This window comes from Crocodylus porosus, unplaced genomic scaffold (genome assembly GCF_001723895.1).
Source record: "Crocodylus porosus isolate Cpor-Errol unplaced genomic scaffold, CroPor_comp1, whole genome shotgun sequence".
Lineage (NCBI taxonomy): Eukaryota > Metazoa > Chordata > Crocodylia > Crocodylidae > Crocodylus > Crocodylus porosus.
Window position 1 is genome coordinate 5,890,725 of NW_017728935.1, and position 12,861 is coordinate 5,903,585.

General features: G+C 51.2%; 1 protein-coding gene across 4 annotated transcripts; it reads left to right on the forward strand.

Moving 5' to 3' along the window:
* Positions 1-38: 38 nt before the first annotated feature.
* On the forward strand, positions 39-12,312 carry PHTF1 (putative homeodomain transcription factor 1). Of its 4 annotated transcripts, XM_019546813.1 has the most exons (16): positions 41-119; positions 245-403; positions 1,658-1,815; positions 2,608-2,750; positions 3,299-3,458; positions 4,369-4,542; positions 4,628-4,705; positions 5,725-5,934; positions 7,593-7,721; positions 8,287-8,559; positions 8,784-8,915; positions 9,060-9,146; positions 9,809-9,964; positions 10,294-10,389; positions 10,932-11,057; positions 11,312-12,312. In XM_019546813.1, the coding sequence occupies exons 3-16, from the start codon at positions 1,720-1,722 to the stop codon at positions 11,330-11,332; spliced, it is 1,881 nt and encodes a 626-aa protein (XP_019402358.1). In that variant the 5' UTR covers positions 41-119; positions 245-403; positions 1,658-1,719; the 3' UTR covers positions 11,333-12,312. The 4 variants fall into 4 exon arrangements, with proteins under 4 accessions (XP_019402355.1, XP_019402358.1, XP_019402356.1 ...); XM_019546810.1 differs by lacking the exon at positions 245-403 and having other exon boundaries at positions 39-119; XM_019546811.1 differs by lacking the exon at positions 41-119 and having other exon boundaries at positions 322-403; positions 7,614-7,721.
* The last annotated feature ends 549 nt before the right edge of the window (positions 12,313-12,861 follow it).

Sequence of the window (12,861 nt, forward strand, 5' to 3'; positions counted from 1 at the left end):
GTCCCGACCCACGGCCCCTTCCCGGCCGCCCTGACCCCGCTCCCCGCAGGGCTTCGGCGGCAAGCCCAAGAGGAAGGGCCGCATCCAGCCGGACCTCATCGACGTGGACCTGGTCCGAGGTAGGCCGCGGGGCCGCGTTCGTGCCGCCCGGGGCGGGGTGGAGCCGCCGGCCGTGCCGAGGGGCCCGAGGCGGGGCTGCGGGACAGGGGCCGCCCCCTGCTGTCAGCCCCTCCGTGTCTCTAAGGCTCCACGTTCGCCAAGGCCAAGCCTGAGATCCCCTGGACCTCGCTGACCGGGAAGGGGATCGTGCGCGTTGTCTTCTTCCCGCTTTTCAGCCGCTGGTGGATCCAGGTCACGTCCCAGCGCATCTTCACCTGGCTGCTGGGGCTTTACCTCCTGCAAGGTAAGCAGCACGGCAGCCCAGCCCTGCCCGGAGTCGGAGGACCGTGCCGGCCCCCCGGTCCCGAGCAGGAGGGCGGATGTCCAGGGCTGTCTGCTGGCACCGCACGTGGTTCTCCAAATATCGTGCTGCCGGGCACCGCCTCTGCGTCTCCTGTTAAGGGTTTTAAATGACTCGCCGTGCTGCATTCGCTGCATCCAGCTCGTGATTGAGATGCTAGGTCACGGCCCGGGAGATCTGCCTGATGCTTTCCTTGGGGAGGTCAGGTGAACAGCCTGTGCGCTTCAGTTCCCCATCGGTGAAATGAGATGAGGACGCTCATTCGTCAGCGCATGTGAGGGGCTCTGGCAGCAACAGCGGCTGCGTAAGCACCTAGAGAAGGAAGGGCTCAGACCTTCTTTATGTGGCACTGAATCTGCCACAGGTACCATGACTTCAGTCACTTATGCTTTACGTGAGCGTTTTAGCTTCGCTCGCACTATCGTGCCACGGCTCCGTGGCAGGCTATGGCTTTGATACAGAAATTGCAGGGACAGTCTCTGGCTTGTGCTCTGCATGAGGGCAGTGTGGATGGTCTTCATCATCCCCTCTGGTCTTAACATCTGTGGCGTTAATTAGCTGCATGCTGTCTGCCCGGTGGCTGTGGACTCTTGCATGCGGTTGACCCCTTTGCAGTCCAACTGCAGCTCTCCTTTGAGGGGATCCTTCAGGTCAGGAAGACAGTCCGAGCGTGGAGGAAACCTGCTTTGCCCCTACCCGGGCTGCTCCTTTTTGGTCGATAAATGGCCTGTCTAACCCTATGCTGTCCTGCCCCGCTGTAGTAGGGGAAGCAGTTTAGTGAGGACACTGTGTTGGGAAACGTGGGACCGCTCATCTCACGCTGCAAAGAGTTATCTTTCAGCAGCCCTCTTTATCTGCTGAGCTTTGTAATAGCAATTCCTGGAACTGAAACTGCCTCTGCTGAAGGTGGGTAACCTTTTCATATGTCGTATAGTGTCGTATGACACCAAAGAGCAGACCATAAATCTGTGCTTCTGCATCTGTTGTTTTAGTAGGTTTAAAAGCTCCCATTCAAAATCAGGAGAAACTTAAGAAGAACAACGCCAGGCACCCAAATATGGGCCGGTGCAAAAGGGCACGCTGTCAGCGAAAATAAACGATTGCGGCAGAAGCAGGAAACTGAGCTGAGTCCCCTTCATGCTCTTTGTGGGGAGCTCCCCTGCAGATTTTCCATCTGATACTGTGTCTCCTTTTCAGTGGTTGCAGTTGTGTTATATTTCCTGGTACCTGTTGTGAGTGCAAGTGAAATCATTGGACCAATGTGCCTTATGCTACTGATGGGAACTGTTCACTGTCAGATAGTGTCCACCCAGGTAAACAAGCCCTCAGGGAACAGCAGCAGCAGGAGGAGGAGGTGAGACACATACTGGGTGTGTTTGTTGCAATCGCGGTACGTGGTGTAATGTCAAAGCGAAGGGGTAGAGATCCTCTGTGGTTTTAAGTAAATGTTGCGTATGACTGTAGCATGTGAGTATTAGCATGGTGTGTTCCCCAGGCTCTTCCATGCTTAGCCTGTCGCCTTCCCCCTTCTTTCTTCGGTTCGCTCAAATGTAACTTTGGAGAAGTTTGCCTGGGATACTTGCCCTTTCGCCAGGTTTACACTAAGGCCCTTACCCTTTGAATGTAGCTTTAATGTCCGGGTTCCGTTAGTGGCCAGGAGGTCACCTCACGGAACAGGCTGTGCTTCTGGGCTTGAGAGCTTACCTGGGGGCGTGCTTTTGCCTTAACTCGGAGAGGTTTCTGATGCACATTCCGAAGGGGCAGAGCGGTGTGGCTCTCGCCCATGCGTTTCTTACATGTTTTCTTTTTGGTTTCTGGAGGACTGTGCAGCTCATTAACTGAATATAGCACTGGGGAATGCTGGTCTCCATTCTGCCCTTCAGGTGGAGAGGAAGGCTGGGAAACTCTGTCCCTGCTAGTTTCCGTGCAGAGACTGTGTCTATATTTCTGTGCTGCATAATTTTTCAGTTTAAATTGTAGTGGTGTGTATTTAGCCCTTGGAGCATGTGCTCTGCTCCTTACATACAGAAACACTGAAGTCATTTGCTTGTTGGCACAGTGGCTGTTTGCATTTAATTCTGTCTTTAAGCACTATAGATTTTTTTTCTTCTGTCAAACCTTAATAACCATTTCCCTCCTTTTTTAACAGAAAATTACGGAAATCTGCCAGTGGGGATGGGTGCAGAGACACTGGCAGTTTGTCTTCTTCTGATAAAGCTAGTAAAGGAGAAGAGCAATCAGAATTTCTGTCCCTCGTCAACAGTTTGCTTGGCCTGGTCTTCCGAAGGAGGTGTGTGGTACTAGCGGGGTATGACTGTTTGTAGTGCTGCTGTGTGGGAAATGAGGAGTTAAAGAAGTTAAGGGAAGTGTTTGAGTGACAGGCACATGCCCACAGGGCATGGGATGCTTTCAGCTACAACCACAAAGCTTGGGCTCTGGGACTCTGTCCTCTGCCTGGAAACAGGAGGATTCCTGGTGTTTAGTTTAGGCCCACACAGTTGCAGAGTGATGGGGCCTTTCTTTCTGTCACAACTCCATGGGCTTGTATGTTCTGCTGTCCCTTTGCTCTCTGTTTTGTTATTTTTTGTTTGCACAGTTCAAAGACTGATCCCCGTCCTCATTTAAACAGTCCAGATCCATTTTCCATTTCGCTACAATATAATGAAAATCGGAGGAAAGGAGGATGAGTTAGTATTTCAAGTGCCTGAAATCAAAAGGGGATTCTTTAGCTTCCCAGTTGTTGTTGCTTAGTCTTGCACCCAGACAAGCAAGTGACAGAGAATGTTAAAGAAATTTAGCTCCAAAATCAGAAATATTTTGTCACATTTTCTCCACCAGATTCAGGAGGGTGAAACTGGTAGCTGAAAAAGGGACTGAAACAGAAAATGGTGCGAGTTCTGTGAACAGGGGCGTTAAACACAGACAGTCCAGATCTGAATGTCGACTACTACACCTGAAAGACAGAGAGAAACTTGCAGATGGGGGAAAGAATCATCAGGTAATTAAAAGAAACGTGAAATTGTTTTTATCACTGTACTGACTTTTCAGCTGTGTTGTGTGATTCTTGGTTCTGACACCTACCTGTGAGATGTAAATATAAATCCCATCCTGAATACTTGATAGGACACAGTCTGATTGTGCTACATGCAGAAACCTGTAGCAAAAGGAATATGGGTCCTTTCTACTGAAGTAAGTGCTTGGTTTTTGGGAAGCCCTCAGTTCAAGGACTGGATGATTAAATCACCAGTAATGGCATTCCATTAAACATGAACAGACTTCCTAATGCAGCCATCTCAAGCCCCTGCACTTGCAGATCTTAGCAGCTGACATCTGATTTCTTCTGTGCAGGCACTAAAATGGTAATGCTTTGGGTTCTTTTTGGATTTGGGTTCAGAGTGAGGGCCCCCCACCACAGTCCTGCTTGAGGTAGTTAGGTAAGAACCTTGAAACGGGCCATGCTCTTCTTCCCCAAAGGCTGCTGTACACAAGGGAGACATTTGGAAGAGTTTTAGCATATGAGACATGTCTCTCAAGGCACCCAGCCCTATCTTGCACATAGGAGAATGCAGCGCCTTGTGTGCAGGGCCGGTCTTTGAAGCCTCTGACTGCTTGCAGCAAGGAGCAGACAATGACCTTTCATCCCATTCTGGTTTGTTACTGGAGGGGTGAGGTTTCCTCTTGAAGCGTCTCTTCCCCTCTCTCTCCATTGCAGGGAGGCATGGCTAGACCAGAGGTTGCCTGTGCCTTCCGAAGTTACTTCCCTCTTACTGCCTACTGTAGATGTCGAGGCGAGGCCGCAGAATGCCACAGTGTTGCGTTGGTAGCGTGGCCCAGGCAGGGCTGGTGGTCAGCTTGGTTTTGTTAGCCCTGTTTCCTTGCACTGGTTTGAATGGTTGCTCTTCTTCCAGGAGGGCTCCATACACACGGGTGGCATTTCTGATGAGCTGTCAAGTGACGAGGATGCTGAAGCTGTGGCACAGAGGATTTTGTTACGCAGAAGTGTAGAAGGGGCCTCCAGTGACAATAGCTACGAGGACAAGAACAGGAGTCCTCTCATTTCGCCAAACCAGCCGGTGTTCCAGGTAGATCTGGTGGGTTACCTCAGACTCCACAAAGTTCACTGTTACTAGCACTTGACTTATGTCTCCTCCTTTTTGTTGATGGCAGGTTAAGCAAGCTGGTAAAGGTACCAGAGATTCTGACAGTCTGGTAGACTCCGAACTCGAATCGACAGCCTTTAGTCAGGTACGAGATCTACAAAACGAGTCGATTGCATCAGCATTGCCAGGAGCGAGCGGAGTGGCATGGCTGTAATTCTCAGTGCTATCTTGGTTTACCCAGTCCTGGTCATTCCCTGCTGACATTTTTATACAGTCATTCTTTATCATCCCAGCAAGAATCCAAACAGCCAGTCTGTTCCATGAGCCTTCGTGTGTTTGTCCCTGTCTCTGAATCCTCATGAATAGATCACAGCACAAGAGGAAGGGGAAGAAATTTATTTTCAATGCTAAGCTCTTTCTTTGAATCCTTTGCTCCACACATAGTCTGTAAGGCAGACTAGTTGCTTCAAGCAGTTTAGTTATCAACAAGCAAGAGATTCCATAGCTCTCCCATTATGTACATGTTGTATAGCCTGCTAAAGTAGGAGAGCCACGAGGTGAAGATTTTGTTCTCCAGGTAGAAGGCTTTGTAACTGACACTGTTAAAAAAGCCCTCCATTATTGTCCTCAATCCTTGTAGTGAATTTTGAAGCAGTTAACAATGTGCCTTCTGGTGAATCATCTCTTGGCAGCAGCCATATGCTTGGTGTGGCCTGCGATCACTGTTTCTTAGGAACTCATCTCTCGGAAGGATGACATTTGTGTTGGGGTGATCATCAAGCTTTATTCTAAAAAAAACAATTCTGTTTCATAGAAATCAAGAATACCCTCCCAGCCTGCTGTATAAATCCTCACTAAACTCTTTCCCACACTGAAGAAGAAGCTAATAAAATGCACTATAAATTCTGGCTCCGTTTAGTTTTCATGAATCTTGTGTAAGTTATTCTGAAGGTGGGAAAACACTGATGACTTTTTGCTGTGAGTTCATGTTCAAAGGCTGCCTGCTGCAAAAGCATCCCTGTGTAGAACTGTCCTTAGTAGAGTTCTAGCTTGTCAGCATGGCTTGAGGAGTGGCTGTGATTGTGACCATGTAGCTTTAAGCTGCAAAGCCAGTTTCTGTGCCTTGATTGAAGATTTCCGATAAGCCTTCTTTCTTCTTTGAAGGAATCCAGGTCTTGTTTTAGTGCTGGGTCCCGGAGCTGCAGCATCTCCCGGAGGGACTCGGAGAGCACCCGCCACGATTCAGAGACGGAGGACATGCTTTGGGATGACCTGCTCCATGGGCCAGAGTGCCGCTCCTCCTATACCAGTGACAGCGAAGAAGCTACCATGAGGGGAAGTAAACGGGATCTGAAAGAGGATGTTTTCCAGCAGGTCTGTTGAACCACTTGCAACAAATTAGAACGGGGTGGGCAAAATGCGGCCCGCGGGCCAAAGGCAGCCTGCCAGGCCGTTTTACCTGGCCCGTGGGGCCCTTAAAAAAACTAATATTTATCTGCCCGTGGCTGCCTTGATGGCTTGCCAAAACTCAGAAAGCGACCCTCCACCCAAAATAATTGCCCACCCCTGAATTAGAAGGAGAATATGCAGTAGTCTTCTCGTGTTAGTTTCTAGCCTAGGGATTATCAACATTTTGTAATAAGTGTAGCTCCAGTGGCCAGATGCAAATGGCGGGGGTGGCATGGTGGCAGCAGCTGCACGCAGAGGACAACAGCGTGATGTGGTTAGTGGTGCTGGCGGCCATGTGTGAGCTCCCCGCATCAGCATCCGGCTAGCTGAGTGGCGCCTGTGCAGCGCGCAGAAGGGTGCCGCTGCCCTAGCCCACTTGGATCTGTCCTGAGCCACCCAGCACTGGCCAGGGTTTTTTTGGCACTGTTTTGGGGCACAGTGGCAGAAAAACCCTGATGTTCAAAGTGCAGACCATCCCCCCCTCCCCCCATCTTCAACCAGGGACTTAGGCACCTAGGAAAGCCACATTCCCCTGGGCTGTGGGGACTGGTCTTCTCTAGCTGCTCAGCAGGGGCCACTGTGGGGTCCCAGCTCCCGGGGGTGCAGAGAAGAGGGGCTCGGAAGCCTCCAGCCACAGGGGAATCTGGACCCCCCAACTCGCACTTCGCGGCAACGTGCCCCGGCCCCCTGGCTCTCGGGGAGACCTGGGGCTGGGGGCCAGCGGCAGCCTTGGGCTGCCCTCTGGGAACTGAACGGCCATGTCCTGCAGAGCTCGGATAGGTGCGGACCCAGGGAAGGCTGCCTGCCCAAACATTTTCCCCCGGGGCCTGGTCTAGACCAAGGTCAAGCTGCAGAGCTGCCTCTGGGGTTTCAAAAGGTAAAGGGGCCACGAGCCAGGCGGCCACTTGGCAAAACCCGGACCAGCACCCTGTGGCGGCTGTCCTTGTGGGCTGTGCCCAGAAGGCTGCTCACCACCCCAGTGATCTTCTGCCATGTGAAGGCGCAGGAGCTGCACAAGGGGCAGGCCAGCAGCTGGTGCTGGACACCCTCCTCTGCCCAGCACGGGGAGGCAGAGCCTTGCTCTGGCTGTGGGGGGACCTCTGAGCCCGGGGGACTGGTGCTTCCCACTTGGGGCTGCACAGAAGCTCCTCTGCCCTCCTGACAGATCCCCTGCCCTGTGCTGGATCATGACCACACGTGGCCGCGGCCTGAAGGCAGACCTGCCTGCAGCACCACCTCTTCCAGCCCCTTTCCCTTTCCCTGAACTGTGTGGAGTACTGCCACAGCCTCTAAAACTTTGTGAAGTATTTCTTTCTTCTCAGTTCAGGGGTGTATGTGTGTCCTGATGACAGCGCTTTGCTCAGTGGATATACTGTTTCAGTCTTCACTGTTACTGTAGGATGCCTGCAACATTCATAGTGACCAGAAGCCCTGTCTGGATTAGGGCCTTGTGCTAGGAGTGGCTGAATACACACATTTATTTGCCTGGAAGAGTTAGCTTGCAGCCAAACACTGTCAGTGAAAATGTTGCCTCTTTTGAAATGGTTTGTATCTTCTGTACAACATTGCATTGTCTTCCTTAGAACCATTTGTTCTGGCTACAGAATACCAGCCCTGCATCTGCAAGAGTGAGTGCCCTAATCTGGGAAGGGAATGAGTGCAAGAAGCTGGACATGTCAGTACTGGAGATCAGTGGCATTATCATGAGCAGGGTAAGAGGAGCATGATGGTGTTTGATGGGAAACGTGATGCATGCAGGCTGTACGAATCAAGCACTTCGGAGTAAATCTGGCACAGCCAGGAGGGTCTGGCATGCTCTGAAGTAGCTCGTTAGAGAGATGTAAGGAGCTGTGTTTAGAGGTGCACCGATACATCGATCCAATATTGGATCACCACCAATTGGATATAAAAAAACCCGATTGTATTGGAAATTGGCCTGATGTTGCCGATAATTTGGTCAACAAATACCACGTTGGTAGTGAGGCGTGCAGCCCAGCAGCTTGGAGAGCTGCATGCAACTGGTAAGTCTGTTGTGGTGGAAAGGAAGGGGGAAGGGAAGGGACGTGGGGGCGTAGATCAATGCCCTCCACGGTGAGGGAGGGAGTGGGGCAGGGGCTGGGGTAGGCGCTACCCAGCCAGGGCAGGGTGGGCATGTGATGGAGCTGTGGCTCATCAAGAGGGCATGAGGGGCAGCTCCTGCCACTGCATGCACCTCAGGGGGTCACGAGGGAATGGGGGGTAGCCACATCACACTACTGCCCTGTCTCTGCTCTCCAGGTTAATGCCTATCAGCAGGGAGTGGGCTACCAGATGCTGGGCAACACCATCACTGTCGGGCTGGCGTTTCTTCCCTTCCTCTACCGGCTCTTCCATACCAAGAACCTGGAGCAGCTATGCTCCATTTCTGTGAAGGACCTGCTGCATGTCTTCTGTGGGGCACCTACCATTACCCCTGTCATCATCCTGGCTGTGATTAACTTTCTTGAGCGGCTGTGCCTAACCTGGATGTTCTTCTTCATGATGTGCGTTGCTGAGAGAACCTACAAACAGGTTTGTCTAGTTGTGCCCTTCCCCTCCATCAGTGTGTCCTTTCCCTCGCTCCAGTAACCGTGGCGCTGCTTAGTAGCTAATCTGTAACTAACCCGGCTTGCCCATGTCGATAAGCAACAGCCTAATCGCGTAGCCCCCCCGATCCAGTGCTGCAGTAGGGGAGCTGTTCCTGTTAGACAACCCCAAGCAGCACAGCTTCTACCCATGTGTATTTGTCTTTGCAGCGCCTTTTGTTTGCCAAGCTTTTTAGCCACATCACATCTGCTCGGAAAGCCAGGAAGTATGAAATCCCTCACTTCAGACTCAAGAAAGTGGAAAATATTAAAATATGGTTATCCCTTCGCTCCTATCTGAAGGTGAGACTTGCTTAGCTGATGTCCGCAGCTGGCATTCAGGGCATCACTTCCTTTTCCTGGGTAGCGACAGCTGTCCATCTCTGGTCAATATTTTGCTGCAGCTCCGGAGAGATCCAAGGTTTAAGTCATTATTTGTTTCCACAGAGGCGAGGGCCCCAGCGGTCTGTGGATGTAGTTGTATCTTCCATCTTTTTACTGGCTCTGTCAATTGCTTTTATATGCTGTGCACAGGTGAGACGTTCACATTTGTTTCCGGTGAGTAAGGCCAGGCTGGCAGTAGAGTGTATGCTGCTATATGTAAATGGCCTATAGATCCTCTCTAGGCTTCAGAGAGACCCTTACAGAGCTAGTGACAATTGTAGGGCTCTTGAGGCTGCACACTAGCATGCTCACACACTCCAGGGCAGTGCAGGGGTTTTGGGGATGCAACGGGAGAGGCCCACAGGCAGATCCCGTAACAAACCGTAAGTATATGGGATCATGGGCAAGCAGGGCTGGAAGGGCCCTCCCAGCATCACGTCTAGTCCAGCCCCCTGCTCAAGGCAGGACCATCCCTGATGGGTCTGTCTGTCCGTCCTGTGTGTAAAAACTTCCAGGGATGCAGACTCCACAATTTCTATTCCAATGCTTGACCTGCCCTCCTGCTGTCTCACCTCTATTTCCCCTGCTATAGTTTGAGGCTGTTGCTCCTAGTCCTGTCCCCTACAGCCAGGCCACGTCCATCTCCACCCACTGTATAATCACCCAGTGCTCTTGTATAGCAGGCAGGGCATTGCCCTTGGTCCTGGTGTGGGATAGAGGGTATGTGATGTAATCTGACCTTTGAGCTGCACCTAGTGGTACCGTGGACTGTTTCCAGCGGGTTGCCGATTTCAGTGTCACTTTCTGTGCAGGTGCTAAAAGGTCACAAAACATTCCTGAACGCTGCTTACAACTGGGAGTTTCTGATCTGGGAAGCAGCCCTCCTCCTCTTTTTACTGCGCCTGGCGTCCCTGGGCTCTGAGACCAACAAGAAGTACAGCAATATCTCAGTCCTGCTAACGGAGCAGGTACTTCTGCTGCGGTCCCCTCCTTGGGGCTTCCTGTTTGTAATAGGAATGGGCGCGCGCGCGCGCACACACACACACACACACACACACACACAGGGGACCAGGGCTTGGATGTAAATGAAGGGAGACAGACAGTAGTGCTGGAACTCATTTTCTGTGTTGAGGGTGGGGAGGGGAACGCTCCCCGCACTTGAGACCAAAGTTCATTAGTCCCATTAAAGACTGGGAGGCCAGTAAGTGAGCAGCAGCTCCAGCGGCTGTGGTGACTGGGGGGTAACGCTGGCACCACTGGCTGCTGCTCTGCTCTGTAATACATGTTTCTGTCACAGATAAACCTGTATTTGAAGATGGAAAAGAAGCCAAACAAGAAGGAGCAGCTCTCACTGGTGAACAACGTGCTAAAGCTGTCTACAAAACTCCTGAAGGTGAGTTCCCAGCTGTACAAGCCTCCTCTAGGCTCACAGAAACTGGACGGGCTAGGATGCTGGTGTGGAGAGACCCCGGACTCTCACACCCACCTAGTATTTCTTTAGGCACTGCTGTCTGGGCCCAGCTGCTGTCTCGTGCCTCATAAGCCCTTTGAAGCAGACCCCATCTTTTTGGTTTGCACAGCTTCTCCTCCCTCCCTCCCCGCCACAGTGGGCCTGCTTGCTACAGGGCCAAACTTTAGGGATCTCCCCTGCAGGCATGGTACTACACAGCTGACTTGAGCCATGCCAAGAAAAGCAAGTATGTGCAGCCAGAAGGAGCATAAACTGGCAGGCTCGTGGCTCTGCCAGCCTGCTGTGTCCAGCCATTCAGCCACTAGCTGTGAAGTGCAATAGCAGGGGCAGAGAGCTGCCCTACGGCCAGTGGGGGCTGAAGGACAGGTACACTTGGGAGGGGAGAAGCAGGAGCCTGCTTGTATCCACACTGCTTAGGCCACTAGTAACTCCACATCCACTCTTGTCCATTTTTCTCATTGCAGGAGCTAGACACGCCCTTTAGACTGTACGGTCTGACCATGAACCCTTTGATCTACAACATCACGCGTGTTGTGATCCTGTCGGCTGTTTCAGGTGTTATAAGTGATCTTCTGGGATTCAACATCAGAGTAAGGGCAGCTGAGATGGCCCAGGGCATATTCTGGTGGTCACTGCGCTGGGCTGGTGGAACAGCTGAGCCTTTTCCTGACTCTGCCCCTGTTAGGTGGTGGCCAGCTCTTGTCACTGCTGCCATGTGCCTGACAACACTTAGCACTGAGGCCCCAAGCATCACAGCCCACTAACCTGAGGGGTTTGGAATGGGACTGCTGGTACGCTCTGATCTGGTTGCTTTCACACCCGTCTCTCCAACGTCTCTTTCTAGTTATGGAAGATCAAACCGTGAACTGACCACACGCTGCAACTCGGCACTTGCCTTCCAGGCAGAGGGGCGGAGCGGAGAGAAGAGGGACGGTGGCTGGCTGCGGAGTGCTTGCAACCTCCGGCAGATCTTTCACCAGTATTTCTTACCTGGAGGTTTGGTTTGTGTCAAAGGGTCACCCACAGCTTATTTCATCACCTGCAGAATAAACTGGTGAAGCCAACCCGCAACCCACTACTGAGTGATGCAGTGAAATTCAGGGCTGCAAAATGAACGTACTTGAGCCATCAGCTGCATAGCAGATTCATGCTGTTTACACGAGGAGGGCTGTTTCCCACCGGGAGAGAGGATAGTTTCACGAACACTAATGCAGGACACCAACCCGCAGGCCTTAGCAGAACAAGCAAACGTGACTGCATCCGTGTGTGATGCACCTGAACGCACTCCAGGGGCAGTTCAGCAGCTACCTACTGTCGATGCGGGGTGCACGTATACACCTTCATGACAGTGGGTTGCAGGAGGTGGGTCAAGGCCATCTGCTAAGTCTTAAAGCTTTCCACTTCACAGTGCCTTACTCTATAGACAGGCCTGCCTCAGAAGGGTAAGGCCCAGAGCCTGAGTGACAAAACCAAAGGGCAGGCTGATGGGCACCACGGCTGCTCCTTTGTTTCTCTTCACGTGTTACTTGTGAAGAAGCCTCCCTCAGAGGCACAGCTACATTGTGAGGTGCAGCTCACATTCTCCCTTCCTTGCGGTACGCCGGCTAGTTTCTAATATATTAAGGTTGAAGTCGGTCACGGAGCTCATGTTCTGCCAGAACAAAGGGATCCCTTTTCACAACATCCTTCTTCCCGCTCGCATCCTAAGGTCCCTTTTTGTAATAAATCATTTCTGCAAAACTCTTGTCTGTACCACGAGAGGCTGCCAGAGGGAAAAGCAAGTGACAGTAGTTAACAAAATGTCTGTGTTTAGGTACAAATAAATCTACAGAAGCAAACGATCATCAGATGATGTCTTGCCATCTTTTTTGTAGGACTGCAGTCAGTTGTGAATTAAAACAAGAGAGAAACACATTTTCACTGAACATTACCTTGTCATCTGAAAAATACCACCACTGCCGAAAGTCAACAAACACGCATCATACAGGGCAAGAACCAGCAGGCCATGAGCTGGAGTTTCTTTTTACTATCTATATAAAAAATAATGAGCGATTTACAGGTCTCTCTAGTCAGAACCTCAGGAGTATATATAAAGGTGCTGTACAATATATAAACATTTACATCCAGTACCTCCATATGTTGCTTAGCACTCCAAGGCCACATTGCTAAGTCATCTTACACAGTAAGTACGGATACAGGTTCTCTGGAAAGGAGGAATCACAAACAGATAAGGCACTAAATCAGGTCACAATGCAAACGATCAGAAAAAATAGCATTTGGATGGGTACTTGAAGGGAAAGGAATTTCAATGGTGCTAAGTTTCTGAGTTTGGTACTGTACTCAGTGTCTCTTTCCTTTATAGGGGCTATCAAGTTGGTGTTGGGTGACTGGTCT